General features: G+C 48.2%; 1 gene segment (V, D, J or C); it reads right to left on the reverse strand.

Moving 5' to 3' along the window:
* Window positions 1–4,824: 4,824 nt before the first annotated feature.
* The window catches only part of LOC140419393 (Ig heavy chain C region-like), a 47,822-nt gene continuing 35,725 nt past the window's right edge, over window positions 4,825–16,921 (reverse strand). The window contains 4 exon segments of the C gene segment in view: window positions 4,825–5,274; window positions 6,967–7,275; window positions 8,127–8,438; window positions 8,638–8,937. Of these exon segments, the coding sequence occupies window positions 4,883–5,274; window positions 6,967–7,275; window positions 8,127–8,438; window positions 8,638–8,937 (1,313 nt within the window).

A 16,921-nucleotide genomic window follows, 5' to 3' on the forward strand; every position in this document is an offset into this window, starting at 1 on the left:
GGGGACTGGGAGGATATTGAGTTAATAATCTCCCTCTCTCTGGTCAGCTCAGCAAATTGCCTTTGGGTTCTCCCTGCTGGAGGTGGAAAGACAGATAATTCACTCATCACCTTCCTCTCTTTTGGTCGAGGAAGTGGAGGTAAAATGAGTTAGTATTGCCTCTTTGCTGGGGAAGTGTGGGTAAAGTGGATTAAATAATGCCGCTCCAATCATTGTTGGAAACGGGTGTACAGTGGATTAACTCAGCCCCCACCTTCTCTTTGTTGGGGAAGTGGGAGTACAGTGTGTTAACTAATTCAGGGGCTGGTTTAGCACACTGGGCTAAATAGCTGGCATTTAAAGCAGACCAAGGCAGGCCAGCAGCGCGGGTTCAATTCCTGTACCAGCTTCCCTGAACAGGTGCCGGAATGTGGTGACTAGGGGCTTTTCACAGTAACTTCATTTTGCAAAGAGATTTAGGAGTACAGGTCCACAGGTCATTGAAAGGGGCAACACAGGTGGAGAAGGTAGTCAAGAAGGCATACGGCATGCTTGCCTTCATTGGCCGGGGCATTGAGTATAAGAATTGGCAAGTCATGTTGCAGCTGTATAGAACCCTAGTTAGGCCACACTTGGAGTATAGTGTTCAATTCTGGTCGCCACACTACCAGAAGGATGTGGAGGCTTTAGAGAGGGTGCAGAAGAGATTTACCAGAATGTTGCCTGGTATGGAGGGCATTAGCTATGAGGAGCGGCTGAATAAACTCGGTTTGTTCTCACTGGAACGAAGGAGGTTGAGGGGAGACCTGATAGAGGTATACAAAATTATGAGGGGCATAGACAGAGTGGATAGTCAGAGGCTTTTCCCCAGGGTAGAGGGGGCATGGGAACCTGGATTGTAGTTTTAGGGTAAGGGAGAATGAGAGTATAGAGGTCAGGAGCTCAGATTTGACGTCGCAGGAGGGGGCCAGTGTTCAGGTAGGTGGTTTGAAGTGTGTCTACTTCAATGCCAGGAGTATACGAAATAAGGTAGGGGAACTGGCAGCATGGGTTGGTACCTGGGCCTTCGATGTTGTGGCCATTTCGGAGACATGGATAGAGCAGGGACAGGAATGGATGTTGCAGGTTCCGGGGTTTAGGTGTTTTAGTAAGCTCAGAGAAGGAGGCAAAAGAGGGGGAGGTGTGGCGCTGCTAGTCAAGAGCAGTATTACGGTGGCGGAGAGGATGCTAGATGGGGACTCATCTTCCGAGGTAGTATGGGCTGAGGTTAGAAACAGGAAAGGAGAGGTCACCCTGTTGGGAGTTTTCTATAGGCCTCCAAATAGTTCTAGGGATGTAGAGGAAAGGATGGCGAGGATGATCCTGGATAAGAGCGAAAGTAATAGGGTAGTTATTATGGGAGACTTTAACTTTCCAAATATTGACTGGAAAAGATATAGTTCGAGTACAATAGATTGGTCGTTTTTTGTACAGTGTGTGCAGGAGGGTTTCCTGACACAGTTTGTTGACAGGCCAACAAGAGGCGAGGCCACATTGGATTTGGTTTTGGGTAATGAACCAGGCCAGGTGTTGGATTTGGAGGTAGGTGAGCACTTTGGGGACAGTGACCACAATTCGGTGACGTTTACGTTAAGGATGGAAAGGGATAAGTATACACCGCAGGGCAAGAGTTATAGCTGGGGGAAGGGAAATTATGATGCCATTAGACGTGACTTGGGGGGGATAAGGTGGAGAAGTAGGCTGCAAGTTTTGGACACACTGGATAAGTGGAGCTTGTTCAAGGATCAGCGACTGCGTGTTCTTGATAAGTATGTACCGGTCAGGCAGGGAGGAAGGTGCCGAGCGAGGGAACCGTGGTTTACCAAAGAAGTGGAATCTCTTGTTAAGAGGAAGAAGGAGGCCTATGTGAAGATGAGGTGTGAAGTTTCAGTTGGGGCGATGGATAGTTACAAGGTAGCGAGGAAGGATCTAAAGAGAGAGCTAAGACGAGCAAGGAGGGGACATGAGAAGTATTTGGCAGGAAGGATCAAGGAAAACCCAAAAGCTTTCTATAGGTATGTCAGGAATAAGCAAATGACTAGGGACAGAGTAGGACCAGTCAAGGACAGGGATGGGAAGTTGTGTGTAGAGTCTGAAGAGATAGGCGAGATACTAAATGAATATTTTTCGTCAGTATTCACTCAGGAAAAAGATAATGTTGTGGAGGAGAATGCTGATCTCCAGGTAAATAGATTAGATGGCATTGAGGTACGTAGGGAAGAGGTGTTGGCAATTCTGGACAGGCTGAAAATAGATAAGTCCCCGGGACCTGATGGGATTTATCCTAGGATTCTCTGGGAGGCCAGGGAAGAGATTGCTGGACCATTGGCTTTGATTTTTATGTCATCATTGGATACAGGAATAGTGCCAGAGGACTGGAGGATAGCAAATATGGTCCCTTTGTTCAAAAAGGGGAGCAGAGACAACCCCGGCAACTATAGACCGGTGAGCCTCACGTCTGTAGTGGGTAAAGCCTTGGAGGGGATTATAAGAGACAAGATTTATAATCATCTAGATAGGAATAATATGATCAGGGATAGTCAGCATGGCTTTGTGAAGGGTAGGTCATGCCTCACAAACCTTATCGAGTTCTTTGAGAAGGTGACTGAACAGGTAGACGAGGGTAGAGCAGTTGATGTGGTGTATATGGATTTCAGCAAAGCGTTTGATAAGGTTCCCCACGGTAGGCTATTGCAGAAAATACGGAGGCTGGGGATTGAGGGCGATTTAGAGATGTGGATCAGAAATTGGCTAGCTGAAAGAAGACAGAGGGTGGTGGTTGATGGGAAATGTTCAGAATGGAGTTCTGTCACAAGTGGAGTACCACAAGGATCTGTTCTGGGGCCGTTGCTGTTTGTCATTTTTATCAATGACCTAGAGGAAGGCGCAGAAGGGTGGGTGAGTAAATTTGCAGACGATACTAAAGTCGGTGGTGTTGTTGATAGTGTGGAAGGAAGTAGCAGGTTACAGAGGGATATAGATAAGCTGCAGTGCTGGGCTGAGAGGTGGCAAATGGAGTTTAATGTAGAGAAGTGTGAGGTGATTCACTTTGGAAGGAAAAACAGGAATGTGGAATATTTGGCTAATGGAAAAGTTCTTGAAAGTGTGGATGAGCAGAGGGATCTAGGTGTCCATGTACATAGATCCCTGAAAGTTGCCACCCAGGTTGATAGGGTGGTGAAGAAGGCCTATGGAGTGTTGGCCTTTATTGGTAGAGGGATTGAGTTCCGGAGTCAGGAGGTTATGTTGCAGCTGTACAGAACTCTGGTATGGCCGCATGTGGAGTATTGCGTACAGTTCTGGTCACCGCATTATAGGAAGGACGTGGAGGCTTTGGAACGGGTGCAGAGGAGATTTACCAGGATCTTGCCTGGTATGGAGGGAAAATCTTATGAGGAAAGGCTGATGGACTTGAGGTTGTTTTCGTTAGAGAGAAGAAGGTTAAGAGGAGACTTAATAGAGGGATACAAAATGATCAGAGGGATAGATAGGGTGGACAGTGAGAGCCTTCTCCCGCGGATGGAAATGGCTAGCACGAGGGGACATAGTCTTAGACTGAGGGGTAATAGATATAGGACAGAGGTCAGGGGTAGGTTCTTTACGCAAAGAGTAGTGAGGCCGTGGAATGCCCTACCTGCTACAGTAGTGAACTCGCCAACATTGAGGGCATTTAAAAGTTTATTGGATGAACATATGGATGATAATGGTATAGTGTCGGTTAGATGGCTTTTGTTTCGGTGCAACATCGTGGGCCGAAGGGCCTGTACTGCGCTGTATTGTTCTATGTTCTATGTTCTAATTACTAGGGGGCATAGGTTTAAGGTGAGAGGAACAAGGTTTAGAGTAGATGTACAAGGCAAGTTTTTTACGCAGAGGGTAGTGCGTGCCTGGAACTCGCTACCGGAGGAGGTAGTGGAAGCAGGGACGATAGGGACATTTAAGGGGCATCTTGACAAATATATGAATAGGGTGGGAATAGAAGGATACGGACCCAGGAAGTGTAGAAGATTGTAGTTTAGTCGGGCAGCATGGTCGGCACGGGCTTGGAGGGCCGAAGGGCCTGTTCCTGTGCTGTACATTTCTTTGTTCTTTGTTCTTTGCCCCCACATTCTCTTTGTTGGGGAAGTGGGAGTACAGTGTGTTACCTAAAGCCCCCACCTTCTCTTTGTTGGGGAAGTGGGGGAACGGTGGATTAACTAATGCCCCTCCCCTCTCTTCGTTGGGGAAGTGGGTGACAGTAGGTTAACTAATACCCCTCCCCCTCGCTCTTTATTGGGGAAGTGGGGGTACAAGGATTAACTAATGCCCCTCCCCTCTCTTCGTTGGGGAAGTGGGAGACAGTGAGTTAACTAATTCCCCTCCCCTCTCTCTGTTGGGGAAGTGGGGTACAGTGGAGTAACAATTTCCCTTTCCCCTCTCTTTGATGGAGGATTGTTGGTCCATGTTTCTGTGTGACCCTCAATTCAGTTCCCACTGGGGGTGATGCAGCAACTTGTATCTGACATCATATTTAAACGGATGGATAATGGGAGAAGCAGGAACACCGAGATTTAAATGTGATGGGTTTGTTTGTCTGAAATGGGAAATTGACAGATTTCTTCTCAGCGGGAGGAAAGTCAATATTTTGTTGAATCCTGGAATTAATGAGTTTTACTCTGTCTCTAACCCAGGGTGTAAGTGAGATGGGAGCACTGGTTGTATCAGACTTGGAGCCGAGACCTGTAGAAATCCGGGTCTCATTGAACAGATCTAATATCAGCAAAGTGGAAGCTCCATTAATTAAGCGGCTGTGCAATTAAATCACAATTAGAGGAAAAAAAACTTTATTATTTTTAATTTAGTTCGAAATGCAATTGATAGATTCTCATTGACATGAATTAACGGTGTCCATCAGAGCGAGGGAAATGTTCACAAAACTCGGTTTACCGCTGGATTTATCAACCGTTCTGTTGATGATCTTCAAGGGGATGGCTTCATGTCCCACCACACAGGAGTAAGAAGCGCCGCTGGCCCACTCCTCCGCTGCAATGGATAACAGGCTGTACATGAAGAAGGAGCTATTGCCGTTCTCCGCCATCACCTCGGTGTTCTTGTAGTTCCCGGGATTCACCGGCTTGTCATTGACGGTCCACTTGACGAAGATCTCTCGGGGGGAGAAACCTCTCACTAAGCAGCTGAGGGAGACGAATCTCTGAGCGGAGACGTCTTCAGCCGAGGGCAGGAGGACAGAGACGGACGGTTCCCGCGGATTGGGATCTGCAGAAAATGTACAATAAATGTCAATAAAATGGGGAATTCTGGAGGCAATGGAAACGCAGGTCAGATGTGAGAGAAATGTGTTTTGTGTTGGATTTTAACGGTTTCCATTTCCCAGTTTGGGATCTGTCCGGTTTCCCAGCTCGGAGCTGAGGTGGACACAATCCTTTGCCCTGAGAATTTATGGATATTGGATTCGAAAGTTTCAGAAAGTGTACAGCAGGGAAACAGGCCATTCGGCCCACCTGTTCTGTGCTGGTGTATAAGCTCCACACCAGGCTCCTCCCACCTTATCCCTCGAGGATTGGGAAACTGCCAATGTAACTCCCTTATTCAAAAGGGAGGGAGTCAAAAACAGGAAACTATAGGCCAGTGACCTTAACATCTGTCAGTGGGAAACGGTTCGAGTCGATTATAACGGATCCAATAGCTGAGCATTTAGAAATACACAATATAATCAACAGAGTCAGCGCGGCCTCTTGAAGGGTAAATCATGCCTGACAAATTTATTGCCCTTATTTGAGGTGATAACGAGAAGGCGAGAGAGAGGGGAGCCAGGAGGAGTAATATACATGAATTTCAAAACTGTGTTTAATAAATGAATGTTCTATTCCCACGTTTGCAGATGACAAAAAATTGGTAGAAAGGCAAGTGGTGAGGATTACAGAAAATCCACAGAGGGACAGAGAATGTGAGGTTATACATTTGGTAGAGGAGGAACATAACGGAATATTATTTAGATGGAGAAAGCTGAAGTAACTGGGGAATTGGGGGTCCTCGTGCAGAAACCACATAAAGCAAGTTCTGCAGGTAATATGGAGACAAATTGAATGTTGACATTTATTTCAAAGGGAATAGAATATAAACATGGGGAAGTCTGGCTAAAACTATACAAGGCACTAGTTAGTCTACACCTGGTATACTTTGAATCGTTTTGGTGCCCTTATCTACGGAAGACAATTGGTTTTGAAGGCAGTCCAGAGAAGGATCACGAGGTTGATCGCGAGTATGGAGGGATTTTCTTATGGGGAGAGGTTAAATAGGCTGGGTTGTACTTATTGGAGTTTAGAGGAATGAAGGCGACCTAATTGAGACATGAAAGATTCTCAGGGAGCTCCTTAGGATAGACGCTGAGTGGTTGTTTTCCCTTGTGGGAGCGTCTAGGACCAGAGCGCAGGATCACAATGTAAGGGTTCACCGATTTAACACAGAGATGAGGTGGAATTTCCTCTCTCAGAGGGGAGTGAAGCTGTGGAATTATTTAACGCAGGGGGCTGTAGATTCTGGGTTGTTCAGCATGTTCAAGGTTGAGGGAGACATATTTTAAATCAGTGAACGCATCAAGAGATATGGGGATAAGTCGGGAAAGAGGAATTGAAGGTTATCACATCAGATCAGTCATGACCTCACTGCCGGCTGGACCGGTGTTGATGGGCCCAATGGCCTACGTCTGCTCCTAAGTCTTGTGGTCTATGGTCTCGCTCCATCTAAACCCAATATCACTGTTGGGTTTCATTGTTCATTCATCTGCATATCAATTTCCCCCTTAAACTCTAAACGCCCAGAGTATTTAGTTAGTGGAATTACCAATCAGAATGGACCATAAATACACTGAATACTAACGACTGACCGCTGCACTGACACTAGAAATAGACACAATGACTCACTTATTGCTTCAGTCTCACCGCTCACCTATTTTTTTGTGGATTGAAATTCTTAAAGGAGTTGGCAGGTCCTGATGGCTCGCCACACAATCAAACACAGCCCCACTCAGCCAGGCTTGTGTGGAGATGTTTAATTTGTTGACCACACTCTCAGCATCTGCCCCAGGCTGCTCGGCAATCTCTGATTTCAGCGGCTTCTTCGCTTCACTCCAGGACACACTGACTCCATAAGGAGCATTCGAAATGACGCAGGTTAAGGTTACGGTCGCCTCCAATAAGACCTGTTCTATTTGTGGTGGCAGTATTGTTACTGAGGCATCAGTGCAAAGGGAAGGATCTGTGAATGAAAAAAGTGGAAATCAACCTAAGTTTGGTCTTCAGAATCAGGACAGCAGTATTCAGCCTGAACTCTAAATGGGAATATATCAACTTCGAAACATCAACCTCTAAATAATCAACTTCGAAACATCAACCTCTAAAGACTGCCTTTAATCTTCTTTACGCAATGGAAAATCAGTTTGGTTTGTGAAAACTATTCTCATTGTGAAATACAGTCAGCCCCGATATCATTCTAACGAATCAATATTTCAGCATTCCCAATACAAATATTCCATTCCTGATCTCAGGAACGAAGTACTGGAGGCTGATCCATAAATAGGTTGGATGAACTTACCAACACTTTCCCCCGGAGCTGTTATCAGTTAAGTGTTTGAGACACCCACTGACTCTCAAATATAATCAGCTGTCTCAGGATAAAGCTGGTATCAAGTCCACCAGGGGCTGGTTTAGCACAGGGCTAAATCGCTGGTTTTTAGAGCAGACCAAGGCAGGCCACCAGCGCGGGTCCAATTCCCATACCAGCCTCCCCGAACAGGCGCCGGAATGTGGCGACTAGGGGCTTTTCACAGTAACTTCATTTGAAGCCTACTTGTGACAATAAGAGATTTTCATTTCATTCATTCACCTCACTCACTAAATGACTTCAAATTATAGGGATACATTTATTTCTATATTCATAAAATCGTGAATGATAAGCAACCCTCATGCAGCTCTTACATCAGAATGAAACACAAACTGCATGGCAGTAAATTAGAAGTTGTTCTGTGCTTTGTACTAACTTCAATAAATTCCTGATTTGGATTAACTTCAGAGTGCAGATTTATTGTTTCCTCTGTTTGTGTCTCTTACCAGACGCGGTGATGTTTTGACTTTGGGTGACTCCTTGATGAGTGACCTGGCAGGTATAGACCGCTTTGCTGAACCATTCCCCAGCGGAGACTATCAGCCGACTGCTCGCCGAGAAGTTCCCATTCACTTCACAGGGGGGCGAGGTGACAAATCCTGAACCCATGGGTTGTCCATTCTTCAGCCACTTCACCGTCATTGACTTTGGCTGGAAATCGTTGATTGAACAGACCATGGTTGCAAATTTCTTGCTTGAGATTTCTTCATTGGAACTCACGGTGAGGAGAACATTTGGTGTGTTGACAGGTGGAGGGCCTTCAAGAAACACAAGTTAGACATTTCTTGAAGAAGATGTTGTAACGAATAACATGACTAATTATATTTGAACAGTTTCTCTGTGGTCACTATTTCTCGCAGGAATCAGAACTATGCAGAGAACCATAAATGTGTTATGACCAAAGATGTAAATAAAGCAATCAAAGCGTCTGTTTCTCACAGATTCCACAACACTTACATTTCATTCCAATGCTCTTGTCTGAGCCGCTGTGTCGAACTTCACAGCTGATGTTGCTGCATGCTCCCTCTGACTCGGTGATGGTTAACTGACTGCTCAGGGTGTAGGCTCCCTTCTTGTTTCTTACTGACGGGTATTTCTTAACTCCCGTGGTGATCAGCTGCCCATCTTTCTTCCAGGTAAGGCTGGTGATTTCTGGGGAGTAGTCCATCGCCAAACAACCGAAGGTCACGGAGTTGTCGCTGTTGTGTTGCTGACAGGAGGAGACCAGGCTGTAGAGAGTGGGCGGAGACGGTGTTGCTGGGAGAGAATGGCCCGATCAACAAGTTAGACTCTGTTATTTGTGATCTATAAGTTACCAAGCACATCAAAATGTGACGATACATTTATCCTAACATTTTCTCATTAACTGTTACATCCATATTTCAGCGTCTATTAGTTCTATGATTTGAGAATCACCATCTCTTTGCCCCCTCATTAGAAACTCGCATCCCTTTCTCCGTTTCTAACACAGACAAAAAATAACATTTGATGCCGCCTGAATGGTGTAACTGTCATTGGATTGAAGGAGAGGAGCAGAGAGTTTCCCCCATTATTTCAGCCACCATGTAAAATAAAATAGAAATGTCGTCATAGTCCCGGAGACTGCCCTTTCCTTCTGAGAGCTGACTGGTGGTGATTTAACCTGAGGGTCACCACACCTCAGGCGAGGGGCAAGGTTGAGAATGGGGGTCTTTATGAATAACCTCAGCCGGTGCAGCAATTGAACTCACGCTGTTAGGATCGCTCTTCATCACAAACCAGCCATCCAGCTAGCTGAGCTGTGTACGTCACAATCCAGCTAACTGAGCTGTGGACGTCACAATCCAGCTAACTGAGCTGTGTACATCACAATGCAGCTATCTGAGCTGTGTACGTCACAATCCAGCTAACTGAGCTGTGTACGTCACAATCCAGCTAACTGAGCTGTGTACGTCACAATCCAGCTAACTGAGCTGTGGACGTCACAATCCAGCTAACTGAGCTGTGTACATCACAATGCAGCTATCTGAGCTGTGTACGTCACAATCCAGCTATCTGAGCTGTGTACGTCACAATCCAGCTAACTGAGCTGTGTACGTCACAATCCAGCGAACTGAGCTGTGTACGTCACAATCCAGCTAACTGAGCTGTGTACGTCACAATCCAGCTAACTGAGCTGTGTACGTCACAATCCAGATATCTGAGCTGTCGATGTCACAATCCAGCTAACTGAGCTGTGTACGTCACAATCCAGCTATCCGAGCTGTCGATGTCACAATCCAGCTTACTGAGCTGTGTACGACACAATCCAGCTAACTGAGCTGTGAACGTCACAATCCAGCTCACTGAGCTGTGTACGTCACAATCCAGCTAACTGAGCTGTGTACGTCACAATCCAGCTAACTGAGCTGTGTACGTCACAATCCAGCTCACTGAGCTGTGTACGTCACAATCCAGCTAACTGAGCTGTGGACGTCACAATCCAGCTAACTGAGCTGTGTACATCACAATGCAGCTATCTGAGCTGTGTACGTCACAATCCAGCTAACTGAGCTGTGTACGTCACAATCCAGCTAACTGAGCTGTGTACGTCACAGTCCAGCTAACTGAGCTGTGAACGTCACAATCCAGCGAACTGAGCTGTGTACGTCACAATCCAGCTAACTGAGCTGTGTACGTCACAATCCAGCTAACTGAGCTGTGTACGTCACAATCCAGATATCTGAGCTATCGATGTCACAATCCAGCTAACTGAGCTGTGTACGTCACAATCCAGCTATCCGAGCTGTCGATGTCACAATCCAGCTAACTGAGCTGTGTACGACACAATCCAGCTAACTGAGCTGTGAACGTCACAATCCAGCTCACTGAGCTGTGTACGTCACAATCCAGCTAACTGAGCTGTGTACGTCACAATCCAGCTAACTGAGCTGTGTACGTCACAATCCAGCTAACTGAGCTGTGTACGTCACAATCCAGCTAACTGAGCTGTGTCCATCACAATGCAGCTATCTGAGCTGCAAACGTCACAATCCAGCTCAGAGCTGTGTACGTCACAATCCAGCGATCTGAGCTGTGGACGTCACAATCCAGCTAACTGAGCTGTGTACATCACAATGCAGCTATCTGAGCTGTGTACGTCACAATCCAGCTAACTGAGCTGTGTACGTCACAATCCAGCTATCTGAGCTGTCGATGTCACAATCCAGCTAACTGAGCTGTGTACGTCACAATCCAGCTAACTGAGCTGTGAACGTCACAATCCAGCTCACTGAGCTGTGTCCGTCACAATCCAGCTAACTGAGCTGTGTACGTCACAATCCAGCTAACTGAGCTGTGTACGTCACAATCCAGCTAACTGAGCTGTGGACGTCACAATCCAGCTAACTGAGCTGTGTACATCACAATGCAGCTATCTGAGCTGTGTACATCACAATCCAACTAACTGAGCTGTGTACGTCACAATCCAGCTAACTGAGCTGTGTACGTCACAATCCAGCTAACTGAGCTGTGTACGTCACAGTCCAGCTAACTGAGCTGTGTACGTCACAATCCAGCTAACTGAGCTGTGTACGTCACAATCCAGCTATCTGAGCTGTGTACGTCACAATCCATCTAACTGAGCTGTGAACGTCACAATCCAGCTCACTGAGCTGTGTACGTCACAATCCAGCTAACTGAGCTGTGTACGTCACAATCCAGCTAACTGAGCTGTGTACATCACAATGCAGCTATCTGAGCTGTGTACGTCACAATCCAGCTAACTGAGCTGTGTACGTCACAATCCAGCTATCTGAGCTGTCGATGTCACAATCCTGCTAACTGAGCTGTGTACGTCACAATCCAGCTATCTGAGCTGTCGATGTCACAATCCAGCTAACTGAGCTGTGTACGTCACAATCCAGCTAACTGAGCTGTGTACGTCACAATCCAGCTAACTGAGCTGTGTACGTCACAATCCAGCTAACTGAGCTGTGTACATCACAATGCAGCTATCTGAGCTGTGTACGTCACAATCCAGCTAACTGAGCTGTGTACGTCACAATCCAGCTAACTGAGCTGTGTACATCACAATGCAGCTATCTGAGCTGAGTACGTCACAATCCAGCTAACTGAGCTGTGTACGTCACAATCCAGCTCACTGAGCTGTGTACGTCACAATCCAGCTAACTGAGCTGTGGACGTCACAATCCAGCTATCTGAGCTGTCGATGTCACAATCCAGCTAACTGAGCTGTGTACGTCACAATCCAGCTATCTGAGCTGTCGATGTCACAATCCAGCTAACTGAGCTGTGTACGTCACAATCCAGCTAACTGAGCTGTGTACGTCACAATCCAGCTAACTGAGCTGTGTACGTCACAATCCAGCTAACTGAGCCGTGTACGTCACAATCCAGCTAACTGAGCTGTGTACATCACAATCCAGCTAACTGAGCCGTGTACGTCACAATCCAGCTAACTGAGCTGTGTACGTCACAATCCAGCTCACTGAGCTGTGTACGTCACAATCCAGCTATCTGAGCTGTCGATGTCACAATCCAGCTAACTGAGCTGTGTACGTCACAATCCAGCTATCTGAGCTGTCGATGTCACAATCCAGCTAACTGAGCTGTGTACATCACAATCAAGCTAACTGAGCTGTGTACATCACAATCCAGCTAACTGAGCTGTGAACGTCACAATCCAGCTAACTGAGCTGTGTACGTCACAATCCAGCTAACTGAGCTGTGAACGTCACAATCCAGCTAACTGAGCTGTGTACATCACAATGCAGCTCACTGAGCTGTGTACGTCACATTCCAGCTAACTGAGCTGTGTACGCCACAGTCCAGCTAACTGAGCTGCGTACGTCACAATCCAGCTAGCTGAGCTGTGTACGTCACAATCCAGCTAACTGAGCTGTGTACGTCACAATCCAGCTAACTGAGCTGCGCACGTCACAATCCAGCTAACTGAGCTGTGTACGTCACAATCCAGCTCACTGAGCTGTCGATGTCACAATCCAGCTAACTGAGCTGTGTACGTCACAATACAGCTATCTGAGCTGTGTATTTCACAGTTAACAGCACTTCGTGATGGTCGGCACAGTGTTGGCACTGTTGCTTCACAGCGCCTGGATCCCAGCTTCAATTCCCAGCTGGGTCACTGCCTGTGCGGAGATGGCACGTGTCTGCGTGGGTTTCCTCCGGGTGCTCCGGTTTCCTCCCACAGTCCAAAGATGTGCTGGGTAGCTGGATTGGACATTCTGAGTTCTCAGTGTACCCGAACGGGCGCCAGAATTTGGCGACTGGGGTTTTTTCTCAGTAACTTTATTGCAGTGTTAATGTAAGCCAACTTGTGACAATAATAGGGATTATAAAGAAATTATCTCTTTATTTCTATCATTGCAGTTTGGGAAATTCCCTGTTTTCAAGCTGCCTGATGCCCCCTCCTCTCTCCACCTCACTGCCAACCACGCCCAAAGCTTTGCTTCAAAATTGCCTTCGGAATGCACACTCACGTAATTTCAATAAAACTGTAAATTTGAGTAATAATAACTTTCACTAATTTTAGGATCATGCACATTAACAGCAGGAGGCGGCCATTCGGCCCGTCGAGCCTCCTCCCCCATTCAGTAAGCTCCTGGCTGTGCTGATTGTGGTGTTAACTCCACATTCCGCCTGCCACTGAGACCGGGCTGTCTGCAACCCCCCCGCACCCCGCCCCGCGCTCCCTGTGCGTCCCCCATCTCTCTGCGGTTCCCGCTGGATCTCGGCACCATTCGCCTGCTGCCTTCGCTTTCTGTCAGCTTTATGCCATTTTTCACGGTTTGTTTTGTTTTCCTTCGCATCTCTGCGCTTTCCCTCGACTCTGCGCTTTCCTCCGGCTCTCTGTGTTCACGTGCTCTGCACTTTTCCCGGTTCCTTGAGGTTTTTCCCTGTTCCCGGCGCTTTCTGCGAGCTCTTTGCACTTTTCGCCATCACTCTGCCCCTCACCCCGATTCTTATCACTTATTGTCCACTCCACGGACTTTCCTCCGGATATCTACGGCTTCCATCGGCTCTCTGCACTTCCCCCGGTTTCCTGCACCTTCCAAGGCTCGCTGCACATTCCTTGCTCTCTCCCCTTTCTTCCAACTCTGTTCTTCTGTACGGCTTTCTGTGCGTTCCACTGCATCTCTACCGTTTCCCCCGGATCTTTGTGCTTCGCCCCAACTCTGCCTGTTCCCTGCCTCGTTGGTCTTTCTCCCAGATCCAGCGTTTTCCAGCGGCTCCCGCCACTCCCGTGTCATGGAGCCACATTGGGGCGCCACGCTCCAATTCTCTCTTCCTCTCTCGTTGCAGACACTCACTTACCGAAAACTGACCGTGATTGAGAGTGGATGAGTGAGTAACTGAGTGAGGGTAGGAGAGTGAGTGTGGGTGAGTGAGTAACTGAGTGACGATAGGAGAGTGAGTGTGGGTGAGTGAGTAACTGAGTGAGGATAGGAGAGTGAGTGCGGGTGAGTGAGTAACAAAGTGAGGGTAGGAGAGTGAGTGTGGGTGAGTGAGTAACTGAGTGAGGGTAGGAGAGTCAGTGTGGGTGAGTGAGTAACTGAGTGAGGATAGGAGAGTGAGTGCGGGTGAGTGAGTAACTGAGTGAGGCTAGGAGAGTGAGTGCGGTTGAGTGAGTAACTGAGTGAGGGTAGGAGAGTGAGTGCGGGTGAGTGAGTAACTGAGTGAGGGTAGGAGAGTGAGTGTGGGTGAGTGAGTAACTGAGTGAGGGTAGGAGAGTGAGAGCGGGGGAGTGAGTAACTGAGTGAGGGTAGGAGAGTGAGTGTGGGTGAGTGAGTAACTGAGTGAGGCTAGGAGAGTGAGTGCGGTTGAGTGAGTAACTGAGTGAGGGTAGGAGAGTGAGTGCGGGTGAGTAACTGAGTGAGAGTAGGAGAGTGAGTGTGGGTGAGTGAGTAACCGAGTGAGGGTAGGAGAGTGAGTGTGGGTGAGTAACTGAGTGACGATAGGAGAGTGAGTGTGGGTGAGTGAGTAACTGAGTGAGGATAGGAGAGTGAGTGCGGGTGAGTGAGTAACTGAGTGAGGCTAGGAGAGTGAGTGCGGTTGAGTGAGTAACTGAGTGAGGGTAGGAGAGTGAGTGCGGGTGAGTAACTGAGTGAGAGTAGGAGAGTGAGTGTGGGTGAGTAACTGAGTGACGGTAGGAGAGTGAGTGTGGGTGAGTGAGTAACTGAGTGAGGGTAGGAGAGTGAGTATGGGTGAGTGAGTAACTGAGTGTGGGTAGGAGAGTGAGTGCGGGTGAGTGAGGAACTGAGTGAGGGGAGGAGAGTGAGTGTGGGTGAGTGAGTAACTGAGTGAGGGTAGGAGAGTGAGTGTGGGTGAGTGAGCAACTGAGTGAGGGTAGGAGAGTGAGTGTGGGCGAGTGAGTAACTGAGTGAGGCTAGGAGAGTTAGTGTGGGTGAGTGAGTAACTGAGTGAGGGTAGGAGGGTGAGTGCGGGTGAGTGCGTAACTGAGTGAGGGGAGGAGAGTGAGTGTGGGTGACTGAGTAACTGAGTGAGGGTAGGAGAGTGAGTGTGGGTGAGTGAGTAACTGAGTGAGGATAGGAGAGTGAGTGCGGGTGAGTGAGTAACAAAGTGAGGGTAGGAGAGTGAGTGTGGGTGAGTGAGTAACTGAGTGAGGGTAGGAGAGTCAGTGTGGGTGAGTGAGTAACTGAGTGAGGATAGGAGAGTGAGTGCGGGTGAGTGAGTAACTGAGTGAGGCTAGGAGAGTGAGTGCGGTTGAGTGAGTAACTGAGTGAGGGTAGGAGAGTGAGTGCGGGTGAGTGAGTAACTGAGTGAGGGTAGGAGAGTGAGTGTGGGTGAGTGAGTAACTGAGTGAGGGTAGGAGAGTGAGAGCGGGGGAGTGAGTAACTGAGTGAGGGTAGGAGAGTGAGTGTGGGTGAGTGAGTAACTGAGTGACGATAGGAGAGTGAGTGTGGGTGAGTGAGTAACTGAGTGAGGATAGGAGAGTGAGTGCGGGTGAGTGAGTAACTGAGTGAGGCTAGGAGAGTGAGTGCGGTTGAGTGAGTAACTGAGTGAGGGTAGGAGAGTGAGTGCGGGTGAGTAACTGAGTGAGAGTAGGAGACTGAGTGTGGGTGAGTAACTGAGTGACGGTAGGAGAGTGAGTGTGGGTGAGTGAGTAACTGAGTGAGGGTAGGAGAGTGAGTATGGGTGAGTGAGTAACTGAGTGTGGGTAGGAGAGTGAGTGCGGGTGAGTGAGGAACTGAGTGAGGGGAGGAGAGTGAGTGTGGGTGAGTGAGTAACTGAGTGAGGGTAGGAGAGTGAGTGTGGGTGAGTGAGCAACTGAGTGAGGGTAGGAGAGTGAGTGTGGGCGAGTGAGTAACTGAGTGAGGCTAGGAGAGTGAGTGTGGGTGAGTGAGTAACTGAGTGAGGGTAGGAGGGTGAGTGCGGGTGAGTGCGTAACTGAGTGAGGGGAGGAGAGTGAGTGTGGGTGAGTGAGTAACTGAGTGAGGGTAGGAGAGTGAGTGTGGGTGAGTGAGTAACTGAGTGAGGATAGGAGAGTGAGTGCGGGTGAGTGAGTAACAAAGTGAGGGTAGGAGAGTGAGTGTGGGTGAGTGAGTAACTGAGTGAGGGTAGGAGAGTCAGTGTGGGTGAGTGAGTAACTGAGTGAGGATAGGAGAGTGAGTGCGGGTGAGTGAGTAACTGAGTGAGGCTAGGAGAGTGAGTGCGGTTGAGTGAGTAACTGAGTGAGGGTAGGAGAGTGAGTGCGGGTGAGTGAGTAACTGAGTGAGGGTAGGAGAGTGAGTGTGGGTGAGTGAGTAACTGAGTGAGGGTAGGAGAGTGAGAGCGGGGGAGTGAGTAACTGAGTGAGGGTAGGAGAGTGAGTGTGGGTGAGTGAGTAACTGAGTGACGATAGGAGAGTGAGTGTGGGTGAGTGAGTAACTGAGTGAGGATAGGAGAGTGAGTGCGGGTGAGTGAGTAACTGAGTGAGGCTAGGAGAGTGAGTGCGGTTGAGTGAGTAACTGAGTGAGGGTAGGAGAGTGAGTGCGGGTGAGTAACTGAGTGAGAGTAGGAGAGTGAGTGTGGGTGAGTAACTGAGTGACTGTAGGAGAGTGAGTGTGGGTGAGTGAGTAACTGAGTGAGGGTAGGAGAGTGAGTATGGGTGAGTGAGTAACTGAGTGTGGGTAGGAGAGTGAGTGCGGGTGAGTGAGGAACTGAGTGAGGGGAGGAGAGTGAGTGTGGGTGAGTGAGTAACTGAGTGAGGGTAGGAGAGTGAGTGTGGGTGAGTGAGCAA

This window comes from Scyliorhinus torazame, chromosome 5 (assembly GCF_047496885.1).
Source record: "Scyliorhinus torazame isolate Kashiwa2021f chromosome 5, sScyTor2.1, whole genome shotgun sequence".
Classification (NCBI taxonomy): Eukaryota; Metazoa; Chordata; class Chondrichthyes; order Carcharhiniformes; family Scyliorhinidae; genus Scyliorhinus; species Scyliorhinus torazame.